This window comes from Bos taurus, chromosome 3, assembly GCF_002263795.3.
Source record: "Bos taurus isolate L1 Dominette 01449 registration number 42190680 breed Hereford chromosome 3, ARS-UCD2.0, whole genome shotgun sequence".
Lineage (NCBI taxonomy): Eukaryota > Metazoa > Chordata > Mammalia > Artiodactyla > Bovidae > Bos > Bos taurus.
Genome location: NC_037330.1, coordinates 83,812,708 through 83,831,797, shown reverse-complemented (window position 1 = coordinate 83,831,797; position 19,090 = coordinate 83,812,708). Strand labels below are relative to the sequence as shown.

Sequence of the window (19,090 nt, the reverse complement as noted above, 5' to 3'; positions counted from 1 at the left end):
ATGTGGCCTTTGCCTTTGGTGTACTTACAGTCCAGCAAAGAGTATGAAACTAAATAGATTCAGTCATTTGATGTTTCAGCTATTATTCAGTCCCTTCTATGTGGCAGGCTCTGTAGTCAGCCCTGGGAATAAAATAGCAATAAGCAAACATATCCTTGTACTCATGAAGCTTATTTTTAGTAGGGAAGACAGTTAAAATAATTCCAGTAAAATGTCAAAAGAGTTGTAATAGGAAAAAATGCAACATGCTGTGGATACATCTAGCAGGAGGGCCTTACTTATTCTAAAAGGTCAGGACAATAAGGAAACTATATTATGAAAAATGCTGTAAGGGAAGGTCTTTTTTAGGTTTAGAGATATTCAGAGTAGGAAGTGCTTGAGTCTTCTTTGGGAGATCTGGGAAAGCTGCTCATTGGAGAAAACATGTGAGCTGACTCTAGTGGCAAAGGTACGGATAAGGGCAGTGGGGCGGGGAAAGCATTTCTGGCCGATGGAATGGTTTGCAGAATGTCATGAAGCATGTCAGTGCCTTTCACAGTCCTGAACTTCAGTAGTTCTGGATTGTTGGGACAGTGTGTGGGGCAAATGAAGGGGGCAGTGGTATACGTGGGAGGATCAAAGGGAGATCTGACGAAAGTGGGAATCTGAAGGAATTTCTCTGCCAAAGAGTTAGCACTTTATTCTGAAGGCAGTGGAGTCATTGAAGTGCTTTATGCAGAGGAGGAATTGCAATCCCATTTTTACCTTTAAAAATCATTAGTTTGTCTTTGTAAACAATAGACTGAAGCGGGTAAGACTGGAGGCAGGTAGACCTTTGGGGAGACTGAAGCAGTTGCATAGGCAAGAAGTAACGAGAAGCAGAAATGAAGAGGATCGGATAGAAGAGACAGAAGATCAAATTAATATGCCTTAGGTAGCAACTCAGTGAAGGGGCGAGGGAGAGCAAGTGAGTGCTTGGGCGTATGGCAGTGCCACTCAGGGACTATGGGAGAAGAGGTGTTTGTCACCTTGGATTTCCTCCAACATTGAAACATCCTGTGTTTATAACTATCAAACATTAGAATCATTTCAAGAGACCTCAAAAATCCTCATACGCACTTTTCTTCAGGCACTTTTATTCGCCTGCAAGACAGAGCAGTTGGATTGGTTCTCTGTGGATTTCATAGCTCAGTAGTGAGAAGTCAGGTTAGAGCTCCTATCTTCCCGTGCAGCATTCTGATGAAAGTTGGTTGTGCCTAGTGGATTTGTAGGGAATGACTTTCATAAATGGTTGAGTTAAAGCAAATATATGAGATACTGTTAGAACATGTGTAAGAATATAAGGGTTTTGAATAAATAGGAAAAAAACATCAGAGGAGGAGATGGCTTGCCTAGTAGAGGATGTATCTTGTCTTCTGTGGTTGGTATTTAGTGCCCCCTATTGGCTGTTTAGTTTAAAGCAACACCTTGATTATTGAATATGATGTTCCTTGCAGTGTTATTTACCAAAATAAGAAAAATCAGAGATTTTAAGATTATGATAAAAGGTGATAAAATATGATAGGGGCCTGAAAAAAATCTGGATAGAGTCTAGGAATTGGGTAGAGTGTCTTGAGAAATGTCTTTATAACATTTTGTTGTATTTAACATGGGTATGATATTATAGTGTGTATTTCCAGAAAACAGACTTTCTGATGAGAAGCAACTTGGTTTTAAAGCATATTGTATGTGGCAAAGCGTTAAGAATAGTAGCTGCCCTGGTAGGCAGTGACAGCTGCTGTTTTTCCATAGAGTGGCCACTACATGTGATAACCATGAAGGGAAATGACTGTTACTCGTTAAAGCAACTCCATTCAGCTACTTGAGAAATCACGTGGTCAGAGAACTCGTCACAGAAAATAAAGTGGTGATTATCCATAATGGGGTATCACCAGAAGTGGGTGGCTTGTCTTTTTATAAGTGACAAGGAAGCTGCCGTTGGGTTCTCTCCTCCAGGAAAAGGAGTAGTGGGTTAGACTTAGTGTTCAGGATAACTGGGAAGTCCAAGCCTGGATAAATTTTAGTAAGCAAGCACACCTGATAATACTTTGTGGTTGAAAGACGGTTGCATTTTGTAGAAATAAGTGCTCACCGTGATTTTTCTGTAAAGGAAATCTAAAATCTATTTTCTCTTTCCATTATTTCCTGGTTAATCTTCCTTTGAAATGTTTCTAATTATCATTTCAACTGGATTGCATCTTGAAAACCAGTTCACCTATTTATTTGGCTTAAAAATAGTACTTTCTGATTAGATGTTATATGAAACTACAGAGATGGCTTACACTACCAAGTGAAATCATTTATTTGCTTTTGGTATATTTTACTGTTGCAGTTTTCTCTGAGAAAGTTTAGTAATTATTGATAAGAAGTGATGCTAGCTGCTTTCTGTGCATTTCATGAGGGGAATAAGCTATTATGTAGTTTCCCTTCCCCCCCAATAAAAAAGCCTTCCATCAAAAACTGACATCCTAAATGAAGGACATAATGGTACAGCTTATTTATTAGCATGTCAAACTTAAAATGTAATGGTTTCATATTTCAGAATGAAAAAGTGTGTTGTGATTCATGGTTGTCGGTGACAAAACAGACAGCTCTTTTACATTACTGCACTGATTGCCGCTGATAAACCACTGTACTTTTTTGTGTGTATTTCTTTCTGTTTTCTTCTTATGCAATAGCTCCCTCTACTTGAAAATATTGGTGTAATTATAGTTTAACACTGTACTTTATTAGTGAGTTCCCATGACTATTTTTACTTCCAATCCTGTTAATAAGTATGTGGTGTTATACAACAGAGTATATTAGAAATTTACCAGGGATCTCTTGACTTGGGAGTGGAAACGCAAGGCTTAGTTAAGGAAAGTAAAATAAATTGTTTGAAGGCATTTTTCAAGGGATTAGCTCTGTAGCCTTTGTTGATTTAAATATGGTATATTTGGTTAAGATTCCATGCAGAATTGAAAATAAACCTCGATGTCTACAATAGAAAGCAATAGAAAGGTATAGAAAACTGCCACAGAAAACTTCAAAGGAACCATCAGCCACTTCAAACAGACATAGCCTGGAACATGGCAAATTCTCACTTTTGTGATTTCAAAGTCTTGCAATTCTAACACAAAAGGTTGTAGTTGTTACTTTCTCAGGAGGGGTTTAATAGAAACTAGCAGTAGTAAAATCTCACGTTACTGCTTCTTGCCTGTATGGAACAGTATGTGCGTAATGAAACAGTAGGAGCAAAGTACATAAGCCAAGCAAGTGATGGGTTTGTTGTAAGGAATAATTGAATTAATGATTGTCAAGCACTTAGAACACAGTCTGACACATAGTAAGTGCTATATACCAGTACTGAATAAAATAAAAAATGATGGTGTGGCTATAAACCAGTTCATTAGCCAAATTTATTTATAGAGTTGTAGTGTTATTTTCTGTGCTTAATGAAAAGAAATAGGGGGCCCTCCCAATGGATGAGGGCCCTCCCAATAAAACATTGGTTTTATTCATGAATTGATATTCATTTTCTTTATATTAGAATAGTTTTTGCCTTCAGTTCAGTCGCTCTGTCATGTCCAACTCTGCGACATCATGAATTGCAGCACGCCAGGCCTCCCTGTCCATCACCAACTCCCGGAGTTCACTCAAACTCATGTGCATCGAGTCGGTGATGCCATCCAGCTGTCTCATCCTCTGTCGTCCCCTTCTCCTCTTGCCCCCAATCCCTCCCAGCATCAGAGTCTTTTCCAATGAGTCAACTCTTCGCATGAGGTGGCCAAAGTATTGGAGTTTCAGCCTCAGCATCAGTCCCTCCAATGAATACCCAGGGCTGATCTCCTTCAGAATGGACTGTTTGGATCTCCTTGCAGCCAAGGGACTCTCAAGAGTCTTCTCCAACACCACAGTTCAAAAGCATCAATTCTTCAGCACTCAGCTTTCTTCACAGTCTAACTCTCACATCCATACATGACTACTGGAAAAACCATAGCCTTGACTAGATGGAGCTTTGTTGGCAAAGTAATGTCTCTGCTTTTCAATATGCTATCTAGGTTGGTCATAACTTTTCTTCCAAGGAGTAAGCGTCTTTTAATTTCATGGCTGCAATCATCATCTGCAGTGATTTTGGAGCCCAGAAAAATAAAGTCTGCCATTGTTTCCACAGTTTCCCCATCTATTTCCCATGAAGTGATGGGACCAGATGCCATGATCCTTAGTTTTCTGAATGTTGAGCTTTAAGCCAACTTTTTCATTCTCCTCTTTCACTTTCATCAAGAGGCTTTTTAATTCATCTTCACTTTCTGCCTAAGGGTGGTGTCATCTGCATATCTAAGGTTATTGATATTTCTCCCGGCAATCTTGATTCCAGCTTGTGTTTCTTCCAGTCCAGCGTTTCTCATGATGTCATCTGCATATAAGTTAAATAAGCAGGGTGATAATATACAGCCTTGACGTACTCCTTCACCTAGGGGTATCTATACCATGTCTTAATTTTAGGTTATATTATTTTTAAACATACTTTTGAAATGCAGTGATATATGCCATGGTTTTCATTTCTTTTCGGAATTTAAATGATTTAGTGAGAAGATTTTATACTGGTCAAGTGCTGAAGAAAGGAATATCATTTCCCATAATACACTTCTCTTGGAACTTACCTGGTGCCCAAGAACGATAATACATGGGCTTGTTTTAGGTCCATAGTATGACTGTGCTTCAGGATGTCACAGTCTTTCCCAACTCTTTCTACATCTTTTATGCTGTGTCGTTAGTTACTCAGTCATGTCCGACTCTTTACGACCCCATGGACTGTAGCCCACCAGGCTCTTCTGTCCATGGAATTTTCCAGGCAAGAATACTGAAGCAGGTTGCCAGTTCCTACTCCAGGGAATCTTCCCAACCCAGGGATTGAACCTGTGTCTCTTCCCTAGACCTTTTGTGATCCAACAAAATATTAATTACCACAATTTTTAAAAAGAAATTTGTATATATTGAGCACTAACTCATACATACAACTAAAATTGTTAAGTCTATATCTTTATTTTGATACAAGCTGATATTTTTGTGGCTGTATAGAGTGCTATTTGAATAGATTCTGTCTCTGGAAGAATACCACCAGAATACTGGACACATAAAGTAGATACTCAGATATACCCTTTTCTGTTGAGCTCTGCTGTGTTGCACTTTGTAGATATTTCATTTTTTACAAACTGAAGGTTTGTTAATAACCCTGTGTCATTAGATGATGGTTAGCATTTTTTAGTGATAAGGTATTTTCAGTTAAGGTATAACTTTTTTTTAAAACATAATGCTACTGCACTCTCAGTAAAGAGAGTGTAGTATAGTGTAAACTTAACTTTTATGTGCACTGGGGAAATGAAAATATTCACGTGACTCGCATGATTGTGATAGCTGCTTTATTATAGTGGTCTGGAACCAAATGCACAATATCCCTGAAGTGTGCACATACATGTCTTAAGGCTGTATATTTGTTTTTAGAGGACTGACTCATCTTTCTCATTTCGCTTGATCTTTAGGACCCCTTAGATCCCACCAGATCAGTGATTGTGATCCGCTCCCTGGTGCCGGATGGTGTGGCAGAAAGAGGTGGAGGACTATTACCTGGTGACCGTCTGGTCTCAGTCAATCAGTACTGTTTGGATAACAGCACACTTGCTGAAGCTGTGGAAGTGCTGAAAGCTGTGCCACCGGGCACTGTGCGCCTTGGCATCTGTAAACCTTTGGTGGTAAGTGTCGAATTTTGTTAATATAGGAAATGATAATACTGTAATAGTTAAAACATGGGGATTTTGCAGACAAATTCATCTGGCCTGAAATCTCTGTTCCTCTGCATATTATATATGTGTCCTTGTGCAAGTTACCTAATGTCTGTGACTTAATGCTCAGAAAAAGTAATGTCTACATCATAGGATTTTGAGGATTAAAGATGATATTTATTAAGTGCTTAGCACATTACATACTAGCTGCCAGCATTACTAGTCCAACTACTACTACTTTTATCTTCATACCTTTGGCACAGAATTCTAAGTTCTCACTGCATTCCATATGACATAAATTAAAATAAGCCTGTTTATGTGTTTTGACTTTCATTTGGGCACAATGTCAGAATGGTTCAGTAAGTTGAAATCAGTTAACCATTATCATTTTAATGATATAGCAATGAAGTCATAATATGATTTTCTAACCATCAGAGTGCCTCGTAACCCCTAGCATCTAAACTCTGGTTTGGTTAAGCCACCCTGAAGTCATCTTATTGTTTAATCTCATGTACTAGGTCAGATCACTGTTTCTTTTTCTTTCTTTTTACTTTTGCAACTTCCCTAGATCACTGTTTCTGACTGAAGTATTATTAGTTATGGTGCTATTGAGGTTCCCCAGTGCTCCACTTAAAAAAAATACTGGTTGATAATTGGTATTGAAGTATTATTGAGTGCTAACTTTATGTCAGTCAGTACTGTAAGCTCTTTATACACATTAGTTTAATCATCACAAAAACTTTAAGAGGAGGTAGTCCTCTTATTACCATCATGACAGATGCGTTAGTCCAGACATAGAGTTGAGTAACTTATCCAAGATGATATAACTAGTTAGGGGCAGGGTTGAAATACGAACTCAGCAGAGTGGCTTCAGACTCTGTGTTCTTAGTCACAATGCTGTATATTCCTGTTTTAATTTGTTGTCACTAGTTCAGTTTCACGCAGCGTGTCTGAAACAGATACCGTGATTGTAACAGTAGAGTGTTGGACTGGATTTCAAGAAATCTTGGCTCTATTTCTAACTTTGCTGCAAGTTAGCTCAGTGGACCTCAATTCACCCATATGACAAAGACATAAAAATCACCTTGAAGATGTTTAAAATGCAGTTTCCCAGGTCCTGCTCTCAGAGATTCTGATTTGGTGGTTCTCAGATTCTCAGGAATCTGCCTCATGTGAGTCACCATTGTATTTCTGATGCAGAATTTTGTACTTTGAGAAACACTGTACCAGTAATTTGGTCATAGGTACCCCGCTTTTCTCGGAGAAGGCAATGGCAACCCAGTCCAGTACTCTTGCGTGGAAAATCCCATGGACGGAGGAGCCTGGTAGGCTGCAGTCCATGGGGTCTAAGAGTCGGGCACGACTGAGCAACTTCACCTTCACTTTTCACTTTCATGCATTGGAGAAGGAAATGGCAACCCACTCCAGTGTTCTTGCCTGGAGAATCCCAGGGACGGGGGAGCCTGGTAGGCTGCCGTCTATGGGGTTGCACAGAGTCGGACACGACTGAAGCGACTTAGCACCTAAGCCTACTTTTTCATTTCTGAAAGACTGAAAAAGACTAGAGAAACGATAAGATCATTCTTAACTCTAAAAGTTCCTTTATTCTGTGAAATATATTAGAATACTATAGGCTTCCCTGCTGGCTCAGTGGTAAAGAATCCACCTGTCCATGAAGGAGATGCAAGTTTGATCCCTGGGCGGGGGAAGATCCCCTGGAGAAGGAAATGACTACACACTCCAGTATTCTTGTCTGGGAGATCCCATGTACCAAGGAGCCTGGCAGGCTACAGTTTACGGGGTTGCAAAAGAGTTGTACATGACATAGAGACTTAACAACAACAGTGAGTGTTCATATAGATAGATATCTGTCTATATATAGTTATATGTTCATTCGTAGACGTAGATAGATTCATGTATTACACATAATATTTTTGCATTGGAGAATTTCACATGACCTTCATATATTATTCATCACATATTACACATAAAGATGCCTATATATTATACCTATCAGTTATTTTAAGCACTTCAAAATGGAATATGGCACATAGCTAAGGCAAGGTCTTGACTTTATATTATGTATTTGGTGTGTGAGTTTTGCCATAGAATATATACCATGAGATTCTTGGTTTGATTTCGGGACAGATTAAGGAGGGAGAAGTTTAATGTTTTCATGGGGACATCTTTATTGGTGTTTTGGATTGTGGCAATAACTTTGTCTAGATTTTCCCTGATGATTATTTGCCTGATTATTGGGGTTGCCAGAGGAAGTCCTAATTATTTATGGCCTAAAGCACCTAAACAGTGTGAATTTACTTTAAAGCAATTTAAAGAAGTCTCAGGCAGTGTAAAGAACAGAACTTATTACCAGGTGGCTGTGGATTCCTGTTCCTATTTCTGGTAGAGGTAGAGCTGCAGAAACCTCGGGACCTTGGAGTCTTGCTCTGAGAGATTTTGAAATGTACAATTGTGAGGTGGCTCCTTGCCTCACCTTCCCTCAGTGGGTATAAGGCTGCCAGGGTGCTGGGGAGTATGGGGCCAGTAAAGGAATGAGAGAAGGTCACTTTAATTCATAGTGGAATTACCACTAAGTATTGCTTCTTTAACATCTGGGTTCTTTAAGCAGAATTGTCTGTGAACTGTAGGTAACCATGCATGGATCTTTTCTGAGGTCTATCCGTCTCTGTCTCTTTCTCACGGTCCAGTGGGTGGCCACTTACGTCATCACCTAGTGTTCGCTGAGCATTTGTTCTGTCCTCAGCAGAACTGGGGAGAGAGTGTGAATAAAAAGGTCCAAAGTCAAGTTCAGGCAGAAAGACTATGAATATATAACAGGAGAACAGAATTATTTTTTGTTAAGTCTTATACCATAGGTATAGATATGTACTATCTATATAATATAGATATTATGTAATCTTATTTAGATTCTTATTATCTATATATTTTCATGTTAACCACAAATGTGACTTCTCTTTTCTACAAACTCACTTCAAAGGTCCTAGATAAAAAATGAATGAACTGACTTTAAAAAGTGCATTGTATCGGACTTCCCTGGTGGCACAGTGGATAAGAATCTGCTTGCCAGTGCAGGGCACATGGATTTGATCCCCGGTCTGGGAAGATTCCACATTCTGCAGAGCAACTAAACCTATGTGCCACAGCTACCAAGCTCGCACTCTAGAGCCTGCAAGCCACAGCTACTGAAACCACGTGCCACGGCTGCTGAAGCCCACGTGGTCCAGGGCCCGTGAGTCACAACTACTGAGCCTGTGTGCCAGAACTACTGAAGTCCATGCACCCTAGAGCCTGCACACCCCATCTATTTACTGAGCTCACACCCTATAACTACGAAGCCTGTGTGCCTAAAGCTTGTGCCCCACAAGAGAAGTTGCCACAATGAGAAGTCTGTGCACTGCAGTGAAGAGTAGCCCCACTCACCACTGCTAGAGAAAGCCTGTGCAGAGCAACAAAGACCCAGCACAGCCAAAAATAATACGAGAAATAAATTAATGAAACAAAGACATCGTATCTTCAGAACTCACAGGACAGAACTGTCAGTGGAGTTACTGAGCCAGACACCTGTGGGTTTGGCTTAGCTCTGTGATTTGCCAAGCTATGTGTCCTTGTGCCTATTATTTAACCTCACCAGCTCCTACTTGCGACTGTGTAGCATGCTAGTTTAGAGCACAGGCTCTAAAACCAGATGGCCAGGACTCAAATTCTGGGTCTGTAACTGACTAGTTATGTAACTTTGAGCAAATTACCGTGCATCTGTTACTTATCTGTAAAATAGGGTTATTAAGGCCACCTACTTCTTAGAATATATATTAATATATTAATAAAAATATTAAATAAATTGATATATTTAAAGTGCTAAAACCTGTACATGTGATATACATATATGTAAATACATATATTTGCTATTATTTTTATGTAAATATAAAATCCTGACCTAATAGAATAAATAAATAGAACTGGTACTAAGTTCTTAATATAAAGATTAAGCTGAGACGAAGCGTGTAAAGTGTCTACCATGGATTGTGATGTATAGCTAGGACTTGGTAGACAGTGGCTGTGTTATTACCTGGAACTGATGCTGAGCTGGTGAGCACTAGGATGGTTGTCCTTCTTCTGATGGAGAGTGGCTACACTGTACTATTGTTAAATATTTTGAGTATCATCCTGTATAAACTTAGGCATTTCTTAATATTAAGGTCTGTTCCTGGGGAAGTGATTTTTTATTTAAGGAGTACCTAAACAGAATTAAAAGTCTGAGAAGTTTTGACCTGAATATGGCTTTTTTTTTAAATCATGAAGGCAAAGTTTGGTCTAATGAAACACTGTACATTAAGTACTATGTACTTGCACTTAATGGAAAGATGAGAATTAATTTTAAAAACATTTTAAAACAAAATGTTTTCTTCAGTACAGAAGTGCTTCTTTGGTTGCCAGAGCTGGGGGATACAAACCTCCAGTTATAAGTCCTAAGGATGTAAGGTACAGCATGGGGACTGTAGATAACAATACTGCGTGGTATATTTGAAAGTTGTGAATGTTAGCTAAACTTTTCATGGCGATTATTTTGCAACATATACATACACTAAATCATTGTGTTGTATACGTAACACTAATATAATGTTGTATGTCAGTTGCTGCTGCTGCTAAGTTGCTTCAATCATGTCCGACTCTGTGCGACCCCATAGACGGCAGCCCAGCAGGCTCCCCCGTCCCTGGGATTCTCCAGGCAAGAACACTGGAGTGGGTTGCCATTTCCTTCTCCAGTGTATGAAAGTGAAAAGTGAAAGTGAAGTTGCCCAGTCGTGTCCGACTCTTAGCGACCCCATGGACTGCAGCTTATCAGGCTCCTCCATCCATGGGATTTTCCAGGCAAGAGTACTGGAGTGGGGTGCCATTGCCTTCTCCGTGTATGTCAGTTCAGTTCAGTTGCTCAGTCATGTCCGACTCCTTGCGACCCCATGAATCACAGCACGCCAGGCCTCCCTGTCCATCACCAACTTCCGGAGTTCACTCAAACTCAAGTCCATCAAGTCAGTGATGCCATCCAGCCATCTCATCCTCTGTCATCCCCTTCTCCTCCTGCCCCCAATCCCTCCCAGCATCAGGGTCTTTTCCAATGAGTCAACTCTTCACATGAGGTGGCCAAAGTATTGGAGTTTCAGTTAGAACTCAATAAAAAATAGGTTCATGGTTTAAAAAACAATTCTTCAATCATGCTAAAAAATTTTTTTAAATGCTTCTGTTTTCAGGAAGGTGATAAAGAGGAAGAAAGTTGCATTTTACTTTCAAGCAATAATGAAGACAAGACTGAAATTTCAGGAACAATTCATGATATAAATTCTTCTTTAATACTTGAAGCACCCCAGGTATTTAGTACATTTTTTTCCCATTTAAACAGTTGGTATTATAAAGAAGACAAAAGTTTGTTCTTACTATCTTGGCTAAATAGATACAAATTAAATAGTCTCCCCCTTTAAAAGTTTTTTTCAAACTGAAATCTTTTCTCTTTTGTATCACTTTGCCTCCATAAATGACATCGGCTAGGTATAAGGCATTTTCAAAGAACAAACATACCTTATGACTTGATATCACTAATACACTCTTAAAATTTTGAGAGTAGAGAGAGTTTTGAAAATAGACCTGCATTTAAAATGCTGTAGAACAAGAGCTATATTAAAGAACTTTTTTTTCCCCCAGAAGAACTTCTTATTGAATACTTTCTAAAGAAGAATTATTTAGTCAAACCTTACTTTATGCTTTAATATTAGAAAGTATATTTTGAAACTTTTCCTTTTTCATTCTTAAAGTGAATTGTGTTTATTTTGCTTTCAGCAGTTAGAGTATGGTTTTTCTTAACTTGATAACAACTGTCTTTTGATATTCTTTTCGTAGTTGGTTGACAGTGTCGAAACCTGATATGTAGTCCTGTAGTGTCCATTATATATATTTTTCGGTTTATACATTTTTTGGTTACAATTTCTTAACTGTGTGACATGTTTAAATATACCTTCTAAATACTGTTTTTTCTTTTTTTAAATAACAGTATTTGCCTTACTATATTAACTTAAAAGCGTCCCTGCAATGATGTCTAGCTGCAAGTGAGGAAGCAATGGCAAGATTCTTCCATTCTTTTCACGAATGTACATTTATTGTAGATTCTTTTCACGAATGTACATTTATTGATATTTAATGAATAGGACTTAAAATAGGAAATGTCATTGATCCTTCAGAGGGAATTGGGCCTTATTGTGCTTAGCACCCTCAGGTCCCTTGAAGTTAGGTCAAAGGCTCAGCAGATTCATATATTCCTCAAGTGTTCCTAAGAACTCAACAAAATTTCTGCTCATGTGTGGGGACCATCTAGCTTTAGTTCTATATTCTTGCTTTTTTGATTAGTGAAGTTTGAATTAATTGAAGAGCATACTGTATTCATTCCTTTTTGTTTTATATTATTAATGCAAATGCAAAAATCAACTTTTGTTAAATGGTGTATTATAAAAGAGTCATACTCAAAGTAGTTGCACATATTCCTTATATCTTTAGTTTGTAGAGAAGGTTTTGTAAACATTCGAAGAGGCATGAACTTTTGAGTTACATAAACCTGATAATCCTGACTTTAAAGTCTTTGCTTTCTCCTGAGATGGTATGACATGCATCCATACTTATGTATTACTTTTTATATGAGATGCATGAGTTAAACTTTAAGTGTAAGCAGTTTAACAAAACTCCTGCTTCTGAGAATTTTCAGGTGGCTAATGTGTAACGAACCTTTTAGACTACTCAGTCACCTTGCCCAAGGCAGATTGTTGCCTCTTTTGTTGTTTCTTTTCCAGGCTGAGGTTTGTGTGGCAGTAAGGTTATATTTTCCTCTGTTGTAATGGAGAGCTGTTTGGGTTAACCATGCATTGACATATAATACTGTTACTGCAGTTATGCCAGGGTTAATTTTCCAGTTAATGTGTAGAGTGCAGCTTTAAGACAGAGTTTAAAGTTTTGTTTTGTTTTGCAATTTTTATTCACAGGGATTTAGAGATGAGCCCTATTTTAAAGAAGAGCTTGTGGATGAACCATTTCTAGATTTGGGAAAGGCTTTTCGATCCCAACAAAAAGAGATAGACAATAGCAAGGAGACCTGGGAAATGCATGAATTTATGGTCCCTAGGTTGCAGGAGATGGGTGAAGAAAGAGAAATGCTTGTTGATGAAGAATATGAGCTCTATCAAGACCAACTTCAGTCTCTGGAGTCGTATCCCTCATCACACATTCAAGAAGCTGCTCCTGTTCCGTCTATGAAGGAGGTTCACTTTGGTACACAGTGGTTCCCGGATTGTGAACTGCCCGAGCCTCAAGAAGCGGGATGCATGATGAGCATGTACCCTCAGGACATGCAACAGTGCGGCTGTAACCCGGAAGAAATGGTAAGGGATTGGAATGCATCTTCCGCATCCTTCCTGACTCCGCCCCTCCCCATCTCTGTCCATCAGTCATGTAACTTTTAAACACACGAACACAATTTAATGGATCTTTTCATCATTGGACATTTTTTTCCCAAAAATGTACCCTACAGTGTGTTGGTTTTAAGTAAAAGCTCATTATTTCTTTATTGTATAACTGCTAGTTGGAGTCAATAAGCTACAGTTGCTTTGCTGTTATGATGTGATTTTTGTTGCTGTTTTTTTTTTAGCCTTGCTTTTTTAGTGATGTTTTCCTCCTGATACCCATTTCAAGGAAGAGTTCTTTCATTATTTGTGATTAAAAAAAAAATCCCTCAGGGAGATATAGCTCTGTATTTCTCACATAATGTGTTTGTCAAGGAAAATCAAGGCAAAATTGATTAAAAGATTTGTTATTTCTGTCTTGCTTATCCACACTGTCCTCTGTTTTGTATATAATACTAAATAGAAAGTCACTGAACTCTAGAAAATTATCTTTACATTAGTGATACTGCCTGTGGACAACTTGGCAGGAAAACATTGTATTTACTAGGTTAGCTCTTGCTATTAAATCACCAGTAAACTTATTTTTAAAAATAATATTAGGGTTAACTGGCCACCAACTGGAATCTTTTGGTAGGGGTGTTTTTAATGTTTTATTTTTGTTTATTTCCTGACCCAAATTAACTTCCAGGCAAATGAAGAGAAAGTTTTCTGTATGGAGTACGTAGCAGCATGTTCGGAACAGTACGGTGCCCTCTTCAGTGAGGTCAGCAACTTCCCTGCAGTGATGTGCAAAGTGGCCTTCCTTTGTTCTCTCACAGGGCAGATAGAGCTGGGTTTTGTCCTTGCCTCCCTTTGACCTTCCTCCCCTTTCCATTTCATTATGGGTCTCTCTGCAATGCGAGATGCTATATTTATGTATTTAAGGAACCCTTGAGGATTACCCTTGAGACTGGACTCTGGGCAGTCTACCAGAGAACAGATGTTTTGGAATTATGTGAATCATGTGGGAAGAGGTGACATAGAATCACCTGGTATGTTGCTGTTGACACTGGTTCTTTCTATCTCTGCCAGTCCCATTCATGAATTTATTCAAGTCCCACTCCTGTGTCTGCTAAGTGCTTGACTGCAAACACAATATTTCGTTATATGGAGCAAATTATAAATATATAAATAAATACTCTTGTTATGTCTGTTTTCTTCTATAAAAATAATTTTTTTCCATTTACTCAAATATAAGGCAACCTGAAATATAGTCCCATTTTAATATATAAACTTTTAGAGATATAGCTGAATAGTATATTCATAATATTTACTTTATATATTTAGTTAAGTGTCCCTATTTTAAAAGCTGTAAAATATCAGGTGTTTGCCTGTTCTTGGATTTAATGATGGAATTTTACTCATATTCCTTCAATGGATATTTAATGTCAGAGTCTACATTATTACTAGAATCACTTTTTGATCTTTCAATACTGTTTTTCAACCTTACCATCTTCATTTCCATCTACGTTGTTTGAGATATAGTAACTTTTTAATCCATCAGTTAAGTTCAGTTCAGTCGCTGAGTTGTGTCCGACTCTTTGCGACCCCATGAATATCTCAAGTATCATTGCATAACGTTAGGTTTTAAAAAATTCCTCTTGTAAGTTTTTATTGATGACCCAATCAATCCACAGGGTAGCCACTTCCTCTATTATTTATCAAGCTCATTATAAAGTTTGTTTAAACAGCATTCAGTGCTCACAGTTTGAAGGACACACATCCTAGTTACTAACTTTGTTAAACTTCCCAGCTTTCTGATTCTGCTAGGTAACCTGTAGGAAACGATAGGCTCCTTAAACTGGCATTGATTAAGATTGTTTTAGCCCTAATGTGTCTTACCTAACCAGTATTTACTTTCTTTAAGTAATTATATGCTCCTGCTTTGGGGCATTAACTCTGTCTTTTAAATTGAAGTAGTGTTGATTTGCAATGCTGTGTTAATTGCTGCTGTACAGCAAGATGACTCAGTTATACATCCATTGTTGTTCGGTGGCTAAGTTATGTCTGACCCTTCAGACATAACTATGACCCCATAGACTGAAGCATGCCAGGCTTCCTTGTCCCATTTTTAACTGTTCCATTATGGTTTATCATAAGATATTAAATACAGTTCTCTGTGTTATACAGTAGGACCTTGTTGTTTATCTATTCATATATAAAAGCTTATATCTGCTGACTGCAACCAGGAGGAGGGTCATCTCTTCCCCAACTCCATTCCCATTGGCAACCACCAGTCTGTTCTTTATGTCCATGATTCTGTTTCTGTGTCATAGATAGGTTCATTTGAGTCATATTTTAGATTTCATATGGTGTTTCAGTTCAGTTCAGTTCAGTCGCTCAGTTGTATCCAACTCTTTGCGACCCCATGAATCTCAGCACGCCTGGCCTCCCTGTCCATCACCACTCAAACTCACATCCATCAAGTCGGTGATGCCATCCAGCCATCTCATCCTCTGTCGTCCCCTTCTCTTCCTGCCTCCAATCTTTCCCAGCATCAGAGTCTTTTCCAATGAGTCAACTCTTCGCATGGGGTGGCCAAAGTACTGGAGTTTCAGCTTCAGCATCATTCCCTCCAAAGAAATCCCAGGGCTGATCTCCTTCAGAATGGACTGGTTGGATCTCCTTGCAGTCCAAGGAACTCTCACGAGTCTTCTCCAACACCACACTTCAAAAGCATCAATTCTTCGGCACTCAGCCTTCTTCACAGTCCAACTCTCACATCCGTACATGACCACAGGAAAAACCATAGCCTTGACTAGACGGACCTTTGTTGGCAAAGTAATATCTCTGCTTTTGAATATGCTATCTAGGTTGGTCATAACTTTCCTTCCAAGGAGTAAGTGTCTTTTAATTTCATGGCTACAGTCACCATCTGCAGTTATTTTGGAGCCCCCAAAAATAAAGTCTGACACTGTTTCCACTGTTTCCCCATCTATTTCCCATGAAGTGATAGGACCGGATGCCATGATCTTCGTTTTCTGAATGTTGAGCTTTAAGCCAGCTTTTTCACTCTCCACTTTCACTTTCATCAAGAGGCTTTTTAGTTCCTCTTCACTTTCTTCCATAAGGGTGGTGTCATCTGCATATCTAAGGTTATTGATATTTCTCCCGGCAATCTTGATTCCAGCTTGTGTTCCTTCCAGTCCAGCTTTTCTCATGATGTACTCTGCATATAAGTTAAATAATCAGGGTGATAATATATAGCCTTGACGTACTCCTTTTCCTATTTGGAACCAGTCTGTTGTTCCATGTCCAGTTCTAACTGTTGATTCCTGATCTGCATACAGATTTCTCCAGAGGCAGGTCAGGTGGTCTGGTATTCCCATCTCTTTCAGAATTTTCCACAGTGTATTGTGATCCACACAGTCAAAGACTTTGGCTAGTCAATAAAGCAGAAATAGATGTTTTTCTGGAACTCTCTTGCTTTTTCCATGATCCAGTGGATGTTGGCAATTTGATCTCTGGTTCCTCTGCCTTTTCTAAAACCAGCTTGAACATCTGGAATTTCATGGTTCACGTATTGCTGAAGCCTGGCTTGGAGAATTTTGAGCATTATTTTACTAGCGTGTGAGATGAGTGCAATTGTGCAGTAGTTTCAGCATTCTTTGGCATTGCCTTTCTTTGGGATTGGAATGAAAACTGACCTTTTCCAGTCCTGTGGCCACTGCTGAGTTTTCCAAATTTGCTGGCATGTTGAGTGCAGCACTTTCACAGCATCATCTTTCAGGATTTGAAATAGCTCATCTGGGATTCTATCACTTCCACTAGCTTTGTTCGTAGTGATGCTTTCTAAGGCCCACTTGACTTCACATTCCAGGATGTCTGGCTCTAGACGAGTGATCACACCATCGTGATTATCTGGGTCGTGAAGATCTTTCTTGTACAATTCTTCTGTGTATTCTTGCCACCTCTTCTTAATATCTAATGCTTCTGTTAGGTCCATACCATTTCTGTCCTTTATTGAGCCCATCTTTGCATGAAATATTCCCTTGGTATCTCTCATTTTCTTGAAGAGATCTCTAGTCTTTCCCATTCTGTTGTTTTCCTCTATTTCTTTGCATTGATCGCTGAGGAAGGCTTTCTTATCTCTTCTTGCTATTCTTTTGAACTCTGCATTCAGATGCTTAGATCTTTCTTTTTTTCCTTTGCTTTTCGCTTCTCTTCTTTTCATAGCTATTTGTAAGGCCTCCCCAGACAGCCATTTTGCTTTTTTGCATTTCTTTTCCATGGGGATGGTCTTGATCCCTGTCTCCTGTACAGTGTCACAAACCTCAGTCCATAGTTCATCAGGCACTCTATCTGTCAGATCTAGTCCCTTAAATCTATTTCTCACTTCCACTGTATAATCATAAGGGATTTGATTTAGGTCATACCTGAATGATCTAGTGGTTTTCCCTACTTTCCTCAATTTTAGAGGTCTTTTTCTTACTGTTGAAGTGTGACCTGTATAATCATGAAAAAATGCGGACTGTTGTAAAAAATAAAATTTATATTTTTGTTTTGGACGGTCTAAATTTCCAACAACAGAGAATAACACAGTGCTATTAACCTTAAAAGAATTAAGGCCATGGTCCCCAATGTTTTTGGCACCAGGGACTGGTTTTGTGGAAAACAGTTTTTCCACGGACCATGGTGGGGGAATGGTTTCAGGATGATTCAAGCACATTACATTTATTGTGCCCTTTATTTCTATTATTATTACATCAGCTTCACTTCAGATCATCAGGCATTAGGTCCTGCAGGTTGGGGACCCCTGGTTGAAGGTATATGTCTGTGGTGGCCATATGTTGCAATTTAATTTCATACATATAAATGTTTTTTTAATATCATAATAAAATACATCAGTGAAAATTGTATGTTCTGGAAGGTTATAACTTTGGAAAACCATAAAAGACACGTGTACAAAAGGAAGACGGGAAAGCGTAATAACTGCTGACTGTGCTTATCCGTGGGTTTTAGGTTCGGGGAACAGGTTGTTTATTAGGTAGATAAGAGTGTAAGGCGGGGCATAGCAAAGGCTTAGAACTATGAAAATTCACCAGGTGTTTCTTAAGGCTGTGAAAATTAACCAGGTGTTTCCAGATCAGCAACGAAGCTATTTAAGTTGTGATCCAGCATGATCTAGAATGTAATGTGTATCAACCATTGACCTTGCTTGCCTTGATAGATTGTTTATTCCTCTACCTTGGTGAATGTTTATTTGAATGCATTTATTAATGTTATAGAATAATTATTTTGTTAAAAAATCCAGTGTTTGGAAAAAACAGATTTTTACTAGCCTGTTCTCTTGCAGATATTGTTAGTAGCATTTGTAACTGCTTACCACAGTATAAACGTTACTTGAGAAGGCCTGTTTGCAGGGCCAGTTTTCCACTATCGTTATGATCTGGATTGAACAACATTATGGTGTTCCACATTTTATCATAAAGTGCTAATGCATTTCTGTTTTTCTTCCTCTCAAGATGAAAGAGAACTTTGGCATCGATTCCCTCTCCTCCATACCCTCAACTGAAGGAAACACTCAACAAGGCAGATTTGATGATCTGGAAAATCTTAATTCATTAACAAAGAGTAGTCTGGATTTAGGTTTGTGATTTTCATTTCTCATAAACACAAGTTATATTATTTTGCAATCTTTCAGTATTATTTGTACATATGACAAATTTTACTGTCATATTTTCATTCATTATATTATTTTGAATTGAAATCTCCTTATTAATTAATCTGTTTCTAGATATCTGGAAAAGTAATGTGACTCATATTTCAACTTAGAGCTTTCAGATTCTGCTTTCTGTGAGGGCTGCATTT

The 19,090-nt window shown here is 38.5% G+C and overlaps 1 protein-coding gene across 5 annotated transcripts in view; it reads left to right on the top strand.

Moving 5' to 3' along the window:
• Positions 1-19,090, top strand: part of PATJ (PATJ crumbs cell polarity complex component) — a 381,060-nt gene that overhangs the window by 104,358 nt on the left and 257,612 nt on the right. For all 5 annotated transcript variants that reach the window (XM_024989559.2, XM_024989560.2, XM_024989558.2 and 2 more), the window contains 4 exon segments: positions 5,541-5,750; positions 11,051-11,167; positions 12,824-13,219; positions 18,745-18,868. In XM_024989559.2, the coding sequence (XP_024845327.1) occupies positions 5,541-5,750; positions 11,051-11,167; positions 12,824-13,219; positions 18,745-18,868 (847 nt within the window).